General features: G+C 36.6%; 1 protein-coding gene across 2 annotated transcripts in view; it reads right to left on the reverse strand.

Moving 5' to 3' along the window:
* Window positions 1-6,364: 6,364 nt before the first annotated feature.
* The window catches only part of PTPN2 (protein tyrosine phosphatase non-receptor type 2), an 84,915-nt gene continuing 76,221 nt past the window's right edge, over window positions 6,365-15,058 (reverse strand). Inside the window, exons 9-10 of one of the 2 annotated variants that reach the window (XM_046671906.1) lie at window positions 14,226-14,327; window positions 6,365-6,734 (exon numbers count right to left, since the gene is read on the reverse strand). In XM_046671906.1, coding sequence (XP_046527862.1) covers window positions 6,713-6,734; window positions 14,226-14,327 — 124 coding nt within the window. In that variant the 3' untranslated portion in view covers window positions 6,365-6,712. Of the gene's footprint in view, window positions 6,735-10,423; window positions 14,328-15,058 lie in introns of those variants that run through there. The other variant, XM_046671905.1, reaches the window with a different exon arrangement.

The following is a 15,058-nucleotide window of genomic DNA, read 5'->3' on the forward strand; positions in this document are numbered from 1 at the left end:
CAATACAAATAATTTTTGGTAGAAGCTCTTGGCTGCATTACTGTAATCTTTTATTAAGAATGGGGTAGTCTCTTCTCTTGAGATCAAAAGCCCTGGACTCAAGTAGTTTCCATAAAAGTGCAAAATACATACTTCCCCATCCAAGACTTCTAGTGTGTTACCATCTTTCTGCTTCTCAGTTGTCTACATTATGTATAATAAGCAATCCCAAAATAGCAGTAGCTTAATACTACAGCTCATTTCTCTCTCATTACATGTCCCCTGAAGGCTAGCAAGGGACTGCATTTAGTCCGTCACTTAGGGACTTAGACCAGCAGACTCCACCATCTTGCAACTAAACCATCTAGAACACCTGGCCTCCTCCGCTGCCTGGGCAGGGGAAGTTACGGGAGAACTGTGCATGGGCTGTCACCACCTCACTTCCTCTCAGTTCCCACTGTCGGAACTAGTCACATGACCCGCCCAGCTGCAGGGATGGGATCTGGGGATGGGGAGACTGAGAGATAGAGGTCTCTGCCATACATCCCTCACAAAACTAGCCTGAAATCAGATTTGTTAACACTTAAACTGAATCATCCCACAGTCGTTTGAATTAAGAACTTTTAGTTTTCTACTTAGAAGCCATTATCTTCCAAGCTGAAGATTAGTTTTTATTGTTTTAATATCAATTTTTCTGTAAAAATTTTCTCACTCATTTAGTCTGTGCAATTTACAGAGCTTCAGAACAGATCTTTCCAATATTATCCGTAAAAACAGCAAGGTTGGTTCACAAAGGCCAATATAATTACTATTCAAAGTAATTCTGATTTCTTTTTCCCCCTTGTAATCTGCTTCTGTACCCTATGGCACAATCCCCTCACTCCCCACCCCGCCCCGGACATGGAAAGTTAACTATGGAAAGTTTGAGCATTTCTCAGCTCCATTCTCTCTTCCACACCTAAAACGGCAGTTATTCAGTTCTGCTTGGAATGCCGCTGTACAGCAGCTAAAGAGGGCGTCCTTGGGACCTCCCCTACCCCACTTACCAGCTTTTTGGGAGAAATTTAAGTATTCCTACAGCTTTCATTAGAAGCTGGGATCTGTGCATTGGGCCACCTTGCGGTCATCTCAGCTTCCTTAAGGTGTTCACTGGGCCAGATAATCAGAAGTACTGGAACAGTGGGCAAATTTTGCTGTTTGGTTTGCTCTTGAAGAGTCCCTCAACCACCCAAATGTCTCACGCCACATGCTGTCTAGTCCCCACCTGGGAAGACTGAGCTCACTCCTTGGGTTTCCCAATACTCTGTCCCAAGTCTAATCACAGTAGTGGGGGTTTTTACATCAATCCCATTTTGACAGTAGCTGCAGCCTTTCAGGTGAGCTAAGAATTGTTGGGAAGAGATCCATCCAAAGAGTCACACGGTTACATTAAATCTGTGATTCAATTAAGAAAAACTTTCATCAAAAGTAAGGTGATCACACAGGACAGTGGCAGATACAGCTGATTTTAGAGGGGCTTCCATGGTCTCCAGAAACCTCAGGAATTATGTACCAGTGGTCTCAGAGAACACAAGGTAGGGTCTGTTCAGATCTAGAAACGTTGGTTCTTGCCTTGCCACTGCCCTTTCCAAACTGGGGGCTTACACTGCTGTTCCTAAGGAACATAGCTACACTAGCAATCTATGCACTTCTCTTTAACCTAATGCCTTCAAACACTGGAATCTCCTTTTTTTGAGCCAAACTTCTTGTCAGGCCATATCCTTATCCAAGGACAGCAGCAGAGTGAGTGCCCAAGTATTCCTGAATAATATGTCTGCTTCTGATTTCTCAAATCTGGAAAGCCCCTTTATTCACATCTAAGTAAGTACCTCTGTTCATTTCCATCATAGCACTCACCACTAGTTTGAACTGCATATGTATTTGCTTATTTATATGACTGCTGCTTAACTCTCCCATAAGACTGTAGTAGACCACAACCATGTTTTCCCCCTTATCACTGAATATACAATGCCTAGTATGGTGTCCAGCAAATAAGTGTTCAACAAATACTCATTCAACAAATGAATGAGCAAGAAACATTCCACTAATTCCAAATGGTTTGGCATAGCTGCAATGTAGGGTGCCCATTAAGGAGGACAGGCAGTCACACCTAAAGCAAAAGCAAAAAGAGAAAAAAGGAGTGGGACTATATCAAATTAAAAAGCTTCTGCACTGCAAAAGAAACCATCAACAAAGTGAAAAGACAACTTACAGAATGGAAAAAATATTTGCAGACCATACATCTGATAAGGGGTTAATATCCAAAATATATAAAGAACTCACACAACTCAATAGCAAAAAAATGCCAAGCAATCAAACAGAAAACCAAAACAAACCAAATAACCCAATTAAAAAAAGGGGCAAACAATCTGAATAGACATTTTTCCAAAGAAGATACACGAATGGCCAACAGGTACATGAAAAGATGCTCAACATCACTAGTTATTAGGAAAATGTAAATTAAAACCACAATGAGATATCGCCTCACTCCTGTTAGAATGGACATTATCAAAAAGACAAGAGATAACAAATGCTGGCATGGATGTGGAGAAAAGAAAACCCTTGGGCACTGTTGTTGGGATTGTAAATTGGTGCAGCCACTATGGAAAAAGTATGGAGGTTCCTCAAAAAATAAAAAATAAAATTACCCTATGATCCAGCTATTCCACTTCTGGGTATTTATCCAAAGGAAGTGAAAATGTTAACTTGAAAAGATATATGAACCCCCATGTTCACTGCAGCGTTATTTACAATAGCCAAGACCGGGAAACAACCTAAGTGTCCATTGATGGATGAATGGATAAAGAAGTTGTGGTGTATATACACATTGGAATATTATTCAGCCATAAAAAAGTGAGAAAATCCTACCATTTGTGACAACATAGATGGAACTCGAAGGCATCATGCTAAGTAAAATAAGTCACAGAAAGACAAAGTGTATGGTCTCACTTATATATGAAATCCAAAACAAAGCAGCAAATTCATAGAAAGAGATCAGATCTGTTGTTACCAGAGGGGTTGGGGTGAGGAGGGGACTGGAGGCGGGTGGTCGGAAGACAGAAGCCTGCGGCTATCAGACAGGTAGTTCTAGGGATGTGCTGTCCGAGATGACGACTGCACTTAACGCTGCTGGATGGCGCACAGGAAAGCTGTTGAGAGTAGATCCTAAGAGTTCTCTCACAAGAGAAAAGATTTTTCTTTTCTTTTTATTGTATTTACATGAAATCATGGATGTTAACTAAACCTATTATGGTAATCATTTCACAATATATGTAAGTCAAACCACCATGCTGTACACCTCATACAGTGATGTCAATTATTTCTCAATAAAGCTGGGAAAAAATTTTTTAAAAAAATGATAGGACAGGCAGGTAACAGCCAAAAGATGAAATGGGGCACAAGACAGCATGCCAGGGCTTTGGGATTTAAAATGAAGGCAAAATTTTCTAAGGTGCCGTCAGAGAATTTTAAGGAGACTAACAATCAGATTTGTATTTTAAATCACTTGGGAGGCTGTGCAGAGTGCACTGGCACAAACAGGCGTGCCACAGTAGGCAGGAAAATCTATTGCTGTAATCCACATTTGTAATAAAGGTTTAAACTAAAGCAGGGTGCCACCAAATAAACTGGGAAATACAGGAACAAAGTGAGATGGGGATGAGGGAGATAATATTCAACTTTGGAGTTTAAGGAATTTATGTAATGACCATTAATGGAATTGGATATATGACTTATAACTCAGAAGTAACATCTAGCTGGAAGTTGAAGTTGTATATAATCAGCACAGAGGTATTAGATAAAGACTTGGGCAAAGATGAGACTATCCAAGGTAAGTGTGTTAAATTGAAAATCAAAGGCTCAAAGATGGAGTCCTTGGGAACTCTAATATTCAAGAGTCAGGCATAAGTGAAACAGAGTAAAAAGGCAACTTAGTGAATGGGAGAAAATATTTGCCAACCATCTATCTGATAAAGGGTTGGTCTCCAAAATATATAAGGAATTCCTACAACTCAAGAGCAAAAAAATTAATAACCCAGTTAAAGGGCAAAGGACTTGAACAGACATTTCTCCAAATGTAAGTGAACACAAGTGAGGCCATCTTGTTACACTAAATGATCCCAGCCTCTCCTCTGTGTGACTACTCGCTGCTCGGCACGTACTCTAAAATAATTCACGTGCTCTCCTGATTTATGGCTTCCGCTTACGTCTGGACTTCACTATAGCTTGATAAATTAAAACTTTGTTCTATGAGCTTCTCTCCAGGAACAGGCTGACCACAGGCAGGAAACACACCTACAAGATATTCATCATCAGTGACAGAAGAAAAGAACAATGAAAGACCCTGGAGTCTGTAATGCAGGAAGGCCAACATTTCTAACCCTCCTCCTTACTGCCCATTTTCCCTATAGAACTACCTCAAGATTCTGTAATTCTGAAGACAAGTTTTTTGAGACGTAGTCACCAATATTCTGATTATGCCAGTGAACAGAACTAAAGCTTCCCTCCTCCATCTCTAACTCATGACTAACTGGCTCAGATCGCAGCAAGCAGACCAAGCCCACTGCTCAGTAACACAAAGAAGACATAAAAGTGACCAACGGGTATGAAGAAATGCTCAGTATCACTAATCATCAGGGAAATTAAAATAAAAACCACAATAAGATACCACATTATACCTGTCAGGATGCTATTATCAAAAAAACCAAAAGACAACAAGGGTTGGCAAGGATGTGGAGAAACTGGAACTCTTGTGCTGTTGGTGAGAATGCAAAATGGTGCAGTGCTATGGAAAACAGTGTGAAGGTTCCTCAAAAAACTAAAAACATAACTACAACAATCCCACTTTTGGATATTTATCCAAAAGAACTGAAATTAGGCTCTCGAAGAAATATTAGCACTTCCATGTTCACTACAGCAGTATTCATAATAGTTAAGATGTGGAAACAACGTAACAGTCCACTGACAGATGACCATTCATCTGACCATAAAGAAAATGTGGCATATACAAATACTGGAATATTATACAACCCCCAAAAGGAAATTCTGCACTATGTGAAAACACGGATGAACCTTGAGAGCATTATGTTAAGTGAAACAAGCTAGTCACAGAAAGCCAAATGCTGGATGATTCCACTTCTATAAAGTATGTAAAATAGTCTAATTCATAGAATCAGAGTAGAATGGTGGTGGCCGGGGCTGGGGGGAGGGGGATATGGGGAGTTACTAATCAACAGGGATAAAATTCCAATTGTGTTCTTACTACATAAAATTTTAAAACAAGAAGACGAGTCAGGCAGAAGAAGTGAGATGAAGAAAACCCAGAGAGAGGTCTTACTGAGTCTAAGGAGAAAGCTGCAAAGGAGGAGTTCCTAATCCTGCTGTCAAGAAGCCACATAAGGTAAGCATTGAAGAGGGTCAGCTACATTGGCTAAGATGACCTTTCTGGGTCATTGTGGAGAGATACAAGAGGAAGTCAGATAGTACTAGTAGGGTGACGAGTACCTGGGAAGCGAGGAAATAGAGGTAGCTGAGTGCAGATAACTGTTTCAAGAAGCTTTGTTGACACAATGGGAGGATGGTCTTACTGTACTACTGTGTGGAATAATAAACTTTTCATGCATTCTTTAGGAAAGATTTACCAGGGATTAACAGTTTGCTTATTCCTAAAACAGATCAAAAAATCCTGGAAAACAAGGCCAAAAGAAACATAAGCTGAGTCATTAAATTTTTAAAAGATGAAATAGATGTATTCAATGAACAGTATTGGAAAACTTTCATGATTGGCAAAACAAAAACAATTATGAGTTTATTAACAATCACACCATTAAGGTGATGCTCACGTGACACACAGGCTTGAGTGTCTCTGGACAACAAGAGTATCACCGATAACCCAGCAACTGACTGGACACATAGTCCAAACCCATCAGTTGGCTGGGAAATCAGATGGCAAAGAGGCCGAGTCTCACTCAGGAAGCAATCTTTGATCTGTTTCTAACAGGAAATGTTTGGGGAAAGCACAACATCCACACAGGATCACACTGCAATTTAAAAAACAGCACTGAGTTGCTGTATTTACTTGAAATTAACTTAATACCGTTATCCATATTACTTTTCTAAGTAAGACAAGGAATAACTTTTCTTTTGTTGCTTTCACCTAACCTATACTGACAGGAAGACTATTGAGGAGCAACTAAAAAAAAACTTAAAAAGCAAGGGGCCAACATTTTGAACGAATTTCAATTTAAATGTCAATTGCTAGGTATAAAAATTTGAGAGTACACCCTTAAGAAAATATTCATTATCTGAAGCAGAGCTGTCCTAAGATAATGCACACAAACCAACATAGTCTATTTAATAAAAATATTTAATGCTGCCAAAAAAGTATAAAAATACAGTAGGAATGGCAGTACAATACAAAGTAGTCTCTCCTAATTTATTTCTTTTACATCTTTCTACATTTCATACACACATTTAAAAACTTAACAATACATCAAATTAGAGGGTTCTGCAAAGTCTTCTGCTGGTGGAGTTCTTCATTCCCTGGATGTAAAGTTTACTTTGTAAACAGACAAATGTGAGGCAATCTACAGGTTTATCAAGCCTCACTTTAGTTTCCGGAGTGGGCTTCAGGTCTTGCTTTGCACATCAATGGTTCAAAATTTATAGCTGCAGAATATTCTCAAGTCATGAATATTTAGGTGTCTGTCAATCTTGGCCTAAAACATAAAATAAGAAGTCATCTATTCAATTCATATTTACCAAACACACAGACAGACAGATACACACAAACATAAAAGGACTAACAAGGAACTAAAAAGGCAACTGAAAAACATTCCAACGTATCACATTCAGCCACACTAAGCGCTTCACTGTTATCTTGGTAAAACTGCTTCAGTGCTCGATTTTCAAACAGAATTGGTGGTGTGAGGTAGACTCATGTTAAAGCACCATAACTCATACTGTTTGTCAAGAATGACTAGGACTTTTTCAGGCCATCCTTTATTACTCAAGAAATGACCTCCATGTGAGATACTGACAGACAGACAGGTTTAAAAAAAATGTACCCACAACAGTTTAGCAAGATTATATGGTATGCGCTAGACTTACCAATACTTTGGAATTCAACGCAAAAGTCTAATCCAATTTGGACCTCCACTGTATCATACTGCTAAAAATATTATGAACGTAATGTTTGAACATAAAGTTGGCTTACAGCTTTAATCATGGACTGTTAGCAGCATGCTTTTTGTCCTGAAGGTAATACTAATGGTTATAGAAATACAGAACTGAAGTAACACGATTTAAGTTACTATCATTATAAAAGAAAACACAGACATAAAATAATTGAGAGATTTATTGTATTTTAATGCCAAAAAGTAAAGATAAATGAGAGTTTAAACATGTGATAGACAGATGAAATAACTATTTGAAGGGCAGCTGAGTTTTTGATGTTATTTCACAATATCTGCAAATAGCTGAACTTTTGAGGAGGTAAATGGTATTTCCATTTTCCCCCCAACATCCCTTGCTACGACAAAAAAAAAAAAAAACCTAAATATTTGTCATTATGGTATCTCCATGTATATAAATAGGAAACATAAACCACACCCATACATTTATCCAAAACATTTAGTCAAAAACCTCGAAATACTGCAAATTGGGCTTCTTCCAACTACTGGCTCCTTCTACTGAAGGAAAAAAATAACAGTAACAATGACCTTGCTGTTCTGAATAACCCTTTTCTCTGATTTTCCAGCACTGATAGAGAAATTGTCAAGTCATCAAGAAGACATTCTCATTAGATATCTGTGGTCATAAAACCTTCTATGTATGCTCACTGCCGGGATCTACGGCAACCTGAACCAAAGTGGTCAAAATAGGGAAAGGTACTTATTGATTCTGATGGCTGCAAGATACATACTTGTTTGCCACACATTCAGAAGTCTGCTCTTTAAAACAAAAAAAATTTACTCTAAGCAATCAAAGTGAATGAAATGGTTTGGTTTAGAGAATATTCTGATGTTCCAGCGTTTCTCTGGTTCATTGGTAGTTCAAATCATTTCACAAAATTTTTTGGAGGGAAAAAATTTGACTTGTTTCACTTAAAAAATAAAGAGGGTTACTTTGAATTTTAACAGGTAAAAGTAGTTGTCTAAACATTTGGTTTAAATACTCCATAAAAAGAGTCAGTGTGACATAATGGAAAAAGTATGAGGTTTGGGTTTTGGGAATTCTACAGACTGGAGTTTAAATTTTAGCTCTGTCAGGTACTAGCTGTGCAATCTTGGGCAAGTTACTTATTTTTTGACCAGTTTTCTTACCTGAAAATAGGGGTAACGTGATATATCTAGAAGTGTTAAGTGGGTTAAATTTAGATTATGTCTTTAAACTGACTGGCAGAACTGTAGGTGTTCAACATACACTTTGTCTTCCCCAACAGTGTGTTAAAAATACACTTACCAAGGATGAACTATCATCTATAACAACTAGAAGAATTTGACAGCATTTTTAAAAATTCATTTATTTCTTTCTTTGTAAATATTATTCTGGGAGATAAGAAAATAAGATGAAATCATTGGAAGTGTTAACTATTTTAAAAGACTACTTGCAAGAGTGAAAAGATAAATGGGCTTCATTTTAGGAAAATATAAGTTCACTTGAATCATTTTTGGCTGTTTTATTTAACAAGGCAAAAGTAAAACGGGGCCAAACAAATGAGGTGGAATTAGCCACGCTTGGTGCTTTCTTTGAGAAAGCGGCCCTTGCACACTGCCAATCATCCTTATTCTAGAAGGGGATGCAGGCCAGCTTTACAGACAGAGCATCATCTTCCCAAGCTAGCTCCCCATCTGAAGTCATAGAATGTCAAACTGCATCCTAAGCAGTTTTTGTCAACAGATTTTCACACTAATATTTTAATGAAAAGAAACATAAAAACTTCTCTATAGTGAGCAAAGTATTACCTTATAGATCAAATCAACTTACCTAGTTTTCCTTTCCTGAATTCATCAAACTCAAAATAACTTGTTCGTTTTTATAGTAATTTGAACTATCAACATCATCATGTATCTATAAAATCTATGCGATATTAGAGCAACAATAAAGAGCTGATGCTTTTCTTTAAAAAACGGTCTCAATAAAGAAAAAAAGTCCCATGCAATTCTCCTTATAGTTCCCCAAAACATACTACGTAATGGAAAAACAGAGAGTATTAAAGTAGACTCTGTAAACGATAAATCCTGTAATTCCCATATCCCATGCTAAATTATAAAACCTATTAAAATAGAAAGACTTCAAAAGACTGGACTTTTCATTCTCCCAATGGACTGTTCAGAGATGGTCAGAGCTCTTTAAAATCTTTTCTTTGTCAGGTTGTTACTGATAAAGACAAAGCCTCTCAAACCAAGTAAAAGCTTCTCAGTTTGATTCACTGCTTACGCTTGACAACGCTCTGTGATGGAGTAAATAGCATACAACATGAGAAAAGGATCAGCAATGACAGTAAGGAAAAAATTCTCCTCAAAGAAGTTTCCAGAATCCAGTAGCCAAAGGAGACAATCATTTCTCTGAAGAATGTTGAGAGAAAGCACTCGTGCAGAATTGCTCAATGCTGTTCTTGGAGCAATGTGAATGTGGTAAACATTGAGAAAATTCCTGCTGCTGAGGAAAAAAGGAGATAGCCAAACTCATACCATTTTCCTAGAAGATTCTTCTTCAGAACACTACCCAAGAAAGTGGGTAGCTTAAAATTCCCAAATGAAAGGCTTAAACTCCCAAATCTTGAACAATGAAATGGCTATATTATGGCCACATACACAAAATACAGCCAGTAAGCGTGCAGTATCTCTCTGAGGATTCCTGGGTAGAGCAGGCACTGTGGAGCTTACAAAAGTGAGTTTCTTCCCACCAATGCGTGTTATCATTTACGCATATTGAATAGAAGAAGAGAGAGCTACAATTTCTAACACAGCCACTGTTGTAAGGGCTGTTGGTGCTGTTGTCCCACAAACAGTACTTTGAAGATAGGAATAAGGAAAAATGGAATCAAATCCAGACAAACGAATTAAAGAAACAGGTCAATTCCAGAATAAACCATTCAGGAAATGACGAAGACTTGTATTTTAAGTCAGGAGAACTTAATTTCATTATGTGGAAAAATATTATGCTTCTATTCTTCAAAATTTTATTTATAAGATTTTGTGTCCCATCATCTAAATTAAGTCAAAGCCAAATGGGTTTCTTAAAGTAAAAGAGATGTAATTAGCTGTTGATGTAGAAATAAGAACACAGAACAGACATTTCTGCTATACAGCTAGTTCCAGACCAGGACTGATGTACCAAGTTCTGACCTCGGTCCCCACCCCCCGGCTCCCCGCCCCCCCACTAGCGCACAGCAGATTTAGAGATCACGCTCTTGGTCCATGTTCTCTACCCCACTGACAAACTCACGTGGGCCCATGAGACGAAAAAATAAATCAATGCTTACAGAAGGTGTGATTCCTAGGCTCCTGCCTGAACATGGGAAGAAATGGACGCTATACATAACGGCATTAGATGATAATAGACTATACTTAAGAAAAATCTCTAGATGATTTGTATCTGAATGTAAAAATCAAGGCAGACTAGATTTTAAAATCTGTACAATAACCAGGCAGGCACTTTGCAAATCTAAGTACTCATTAAAATAGAGTATATAATGATTCATAAAAATATTTCTAATATAATCAGGTTCTGGCCTGTGTCTATTAATATAGAATCTAGTCAGAGATATTTTTCTAAGAGGGAAATGACTTGCAGAAGGTAAGTCTTTCTCTAAGAATTATCTAATTCTAAAATATACTATATATATGAGACTTTTCAATGGTAGCACCATAAAAGAATATAGAAGTATCAAGTCTCAGGTTGATTATGGCTTAATAATAACACCACCTACCTCAAAAGTTTGTTGTGAGGATTAAATAGGATAATATATGAAAACTGCTTAGCACAGTGCTTGGCAAATAGGAAACGATCAGTAAATGGTAGCAACCATCACTGTAAACTGATGCTGAAAGCAAAGAAGGAATTGATGTAAAAACTGGAGGACTGCTCCACGTTATAAACTACTTTTTAAACTGATACATCTTTTTTGATTCATACCATCAATTCTAATTTATTTAAAACAAAGGAACAAGCAGAAGTGTACATAAAGTTAAGAGTCACAACTCCTTCCTCTGACATACCTGTTAAGCAGAGCTATTTAAAAAAAAATTAACAAGTTTTCACTTTCTTTCTCTTTTTTTTGTTCATTCCTTGGTAGAAATAGTAATACATAGTGAAATGAACCAAAAAGATAGAAGAGGAAAATGACAGAGCAAACACATAAAATATCCTCTAAACATGAGAAATGGTCTTTATATTGTTCTAAAGTTCTCTATGCACTTTAACATATTACTTTTTTTAACCCAAGAATTCAGGAAAAGGGTATTATTTTTATTTTATATATGGATAAACTAAATATAGAGAATCATATTTTTACATATTATATACGTGCAAGCATATCTAAAAATGAGTAGTGGGACAGCATGAAATACTTGGGTAAACTTGGAAACGAATATATAACCAGTTGGTGTAGCCAGAAAAGATGGCATTAAATCAAAAGTTGCTGTCAGTTTATTAGCAGGGATAGATATGAACATAAATGAAGTCGATATTAATGTAAATATTCTTTCTTAAAATAATAAAAGCCTCTGGTTTTTAAAAAAATCTTTTTTTCCTCCTTAACTTATTTAAAAAATACTACCTCAAAGTCAAACTACACAACTGACTTTTAAAATTTGTTATAATTAGAAAATATGATGAAGACCTAAGGATACACAAATTTTATAAAGCTGCAGAACCCGTCAAGGATTACCAACTTTTCCTCTGCTCGTCACCTGAGAAGGCAAGAATGATAGCTGTGTCCTCCTCTCCTAGTAGCATACCTCATTTAATAAAGGGTCAGGACGATGACCGTGGGCACCACAGCACGTTGCCATATATTTTCAATAATTAGTACATTGCACCCACCAAAAATATTATTAATGGTAAAAACTTAACACATTATCCTCAAGGATCTGCTTGAAGGAGGAAAGATGACTAACCCTTGCAGAAGTCCAGCAAGTGTTCACTATGCTGAATATGATTGAAAAATATATTACAACAGATGCCATCCAGAAGGACAGAGAGCAGACAAAAAGCAAAGCGGGAATAGCGAATCCAATGAAGCGCATTTACCCAGCAAAGGGGCAGTGTGCATCATTGTCGGCATTTGCTTTGTATAAGAAGTCTTTACCTTTTTGTTTAAAGGAAGGCTATCTTCAATTGGAAGTTTAATATGGTCTATTCATATTTGACTTGCAAAGTAATATACTGTATTCTAGCAAAGATAAATCAAGGTAAATTGGAAAGAAAGACTTTAAACCAATAATGACCTAAAATGTTAGGGTTTGCTGCCTGAGCATAGGTTTAACGCAGACAGACATAAGAAAACGTCCCTCTTACCTCCTCTCCATTTAAAGGTTACAGGACACAGTAATACTGAATTAGGACACAGGCACAAGTTATACAAATCTTATTTAATGTGTAGTACCACCTACATCCTGCTTTCATACTTTCAGCATAATTTAACACATTCAAGAAGGCTACTCAAATCAATTCAAGATACCTATCTATACCAATGGTTTTCAAACTGTTTTTTAAATTATAACTGCACTTTTAAAATAATTAAACCTCATGCAGAAATCTTATGTAGTATATAAAATAGATAAAGCAGAGATGGTCTGGTTAAAAGTAAGGGTTGAAAACTTGGAGTCCTTCCTACCACCTCTTGGCGACCCCTTAGAAATCCCATGAGCATAGTTTGAAAACCAGTGAAATAATGTGATTTCATTATTTCAGCAATTAAATTTATAACAACTATTTAAAGTTTAAGTTAAACAAGTTAAACACTGAAAGAAATGCTGGAATCTGACGAAAGCTAGCACTCAAATGAGCAGTTAAATTCATTAAACAATAGGCTTTAAAAATACGCATTAAGAAGTTAAAGGGACAATGTAAGGTTCGTACATCATCATACTATTTATTGAAGTAGAAAGAACTTGAAAAAATTTTTACTTCAAAACTTCAGTCTAGTAAACTGAAATCATGGATAATAAAATGCTGCTCCTTATTTTTATTACCCAAATCATGATTTACCCCAATTATAAATTACGGTAATTACACTGAAATTTTCATGAAAAATAAATGGTATTAATAATGGGCTTTATAGAAACCGATTTCTTTACAAAGTCTTGATCAACTGTTACCTGACTACGTCAGTAAGGAGGATTTTCCTTCAAAGATATTTTTAAGGAAAATATTTGTTTGTTTGCTTTTCTTTTTAAAATTGGGAAAACTGTAAAACATAAAAGAAATGCAAATATATAGTAAAAATTGCTTATTCAGAGATCTAACTGCTCATATCAAACTTCTTGTAGGAAAATGCATCCAGTACAACTGAGTCAACATACAATTTATTTTTTATGGTAACAGATTTTGCAAATTGAGCTTTTAAAAAGTACATTTAACTACAAAAGTAAGATTAAATAGGTACTTATAAAATATATTTACCCTGAAATGGTTAAGAATATAAAATGTTGATGCCCATATCAATAGTACATTATACATTACACACATTAAAGGTCATTTTCTTTCCAGTAATAATTTAGATAAAACCATGATATTTATTGCTTATATCAAGTGCAGGTCAAAATCCAGACAGCCTCCAAAAACAAATCCTTCTGATAAAGGATTTCTCAATCTCGTCAAGTGAAATTTTACGCTTAACATATACGAATACAGTTGCAAAATGTACCAGTTTTTAACAAGCATTAAAGTCTTTATTTTAGATAGCCATTTACAGTCTGGGGGCAGCGCCCTGAGATGTTGCGCTGGGGACTGAATATGTCACTTATCTGGTTGGTGTCTATTCTACTGCACCGTTTTTGGGTATGAGGAGTTTGCTAACAGACAAACTGTTGTGATTAACACCACACTGTCAGCTACTAGTGCAGAAGCTTGCTGGGCAGAATTAATTTTTTATTTATAGAACGTTTTGCTGAAAAAACAGTGTCCAGCCAACAAAAGCGCCAACCAAAATGACTGACACAAACCCCATCTTAGTGAGAATAGGTTGCCAATATAACCACCTTTTTCTTTTTCGTTCAGTCTCATTTAGCCTCTGTTTCATCTGCTGCACCTTCTGAGCCGTGTTAGCTTTTCTGTCCTCTCGAATACGTTTCCGTAGAACACTAGGAATAAACAAAAACAAATAAAAGGAAGTGCACAGCAGGACTTAATCACTCTACCACAGAGGACCTCAGCTCAAATACCCCCCTCCGCATTTTTCAACTCATTCAAACACTGGAATAAGATAAAGGAAAAAGCCTCAATATTCTAAATTGTCCAGAGATGCACTGATAACTCAGCAAAAGTTTTTAGTATAATTTTATATTAATAAATACTTTTAATAGAACCTGAAAATAAGAATGGTGCTTTCCTTCTTGAAACATAAACTGGTGACAGCCAGTTTTCTCTCTTTCTTTTCTTTGCTAACCAGCTAGCAGAAGTGGAAAGACAAGTGGGTCCCCCAGCATCTAATCCCTTTTCAGATTTTTAACTTTTCACAAAGCCTCCTGATAAAAGCTTATCTACTAAATATTTCCATGAATATTCTGTTTGGGAGGGCCAATTGCTCTGTTTGTCCATGCATACTTCTAGCTCCCATTTCGCTAATTAACAAAGAAATTTTGTTCCAATGGAAGGTCTTTGGCTCTCAAGACACACGGTTCTAGGACACCATAAAGAAGAATAGCAGATAGCAATATGTAAGTTACTATTTCTTCCCTTTAAAAAAAATCTGACAAAATCCATTTCCTCTTTTCACTTATTGCCTATATTACAGCAAAAACCTAATCAGTTTCCTTGCTTCCAAGTTAAATATTATTGCCACAGTAATTTTTTTAAAGCATAGCTCTGATTG

This window comes from Equus quagga, chromosome 9 (assembly GCF_021613505.1).
Source record: "Equus quagga isolate Etosha38 chromosome 9, UCLA_HA_Equagga_1.0, whole genome shotgun sequence".
Taxonomy (NCBI): Eukaryota; Metazoa; Chordata; class Mammalia; order Perissodactyla; family Equidae; genus Equus; species Equus quagga.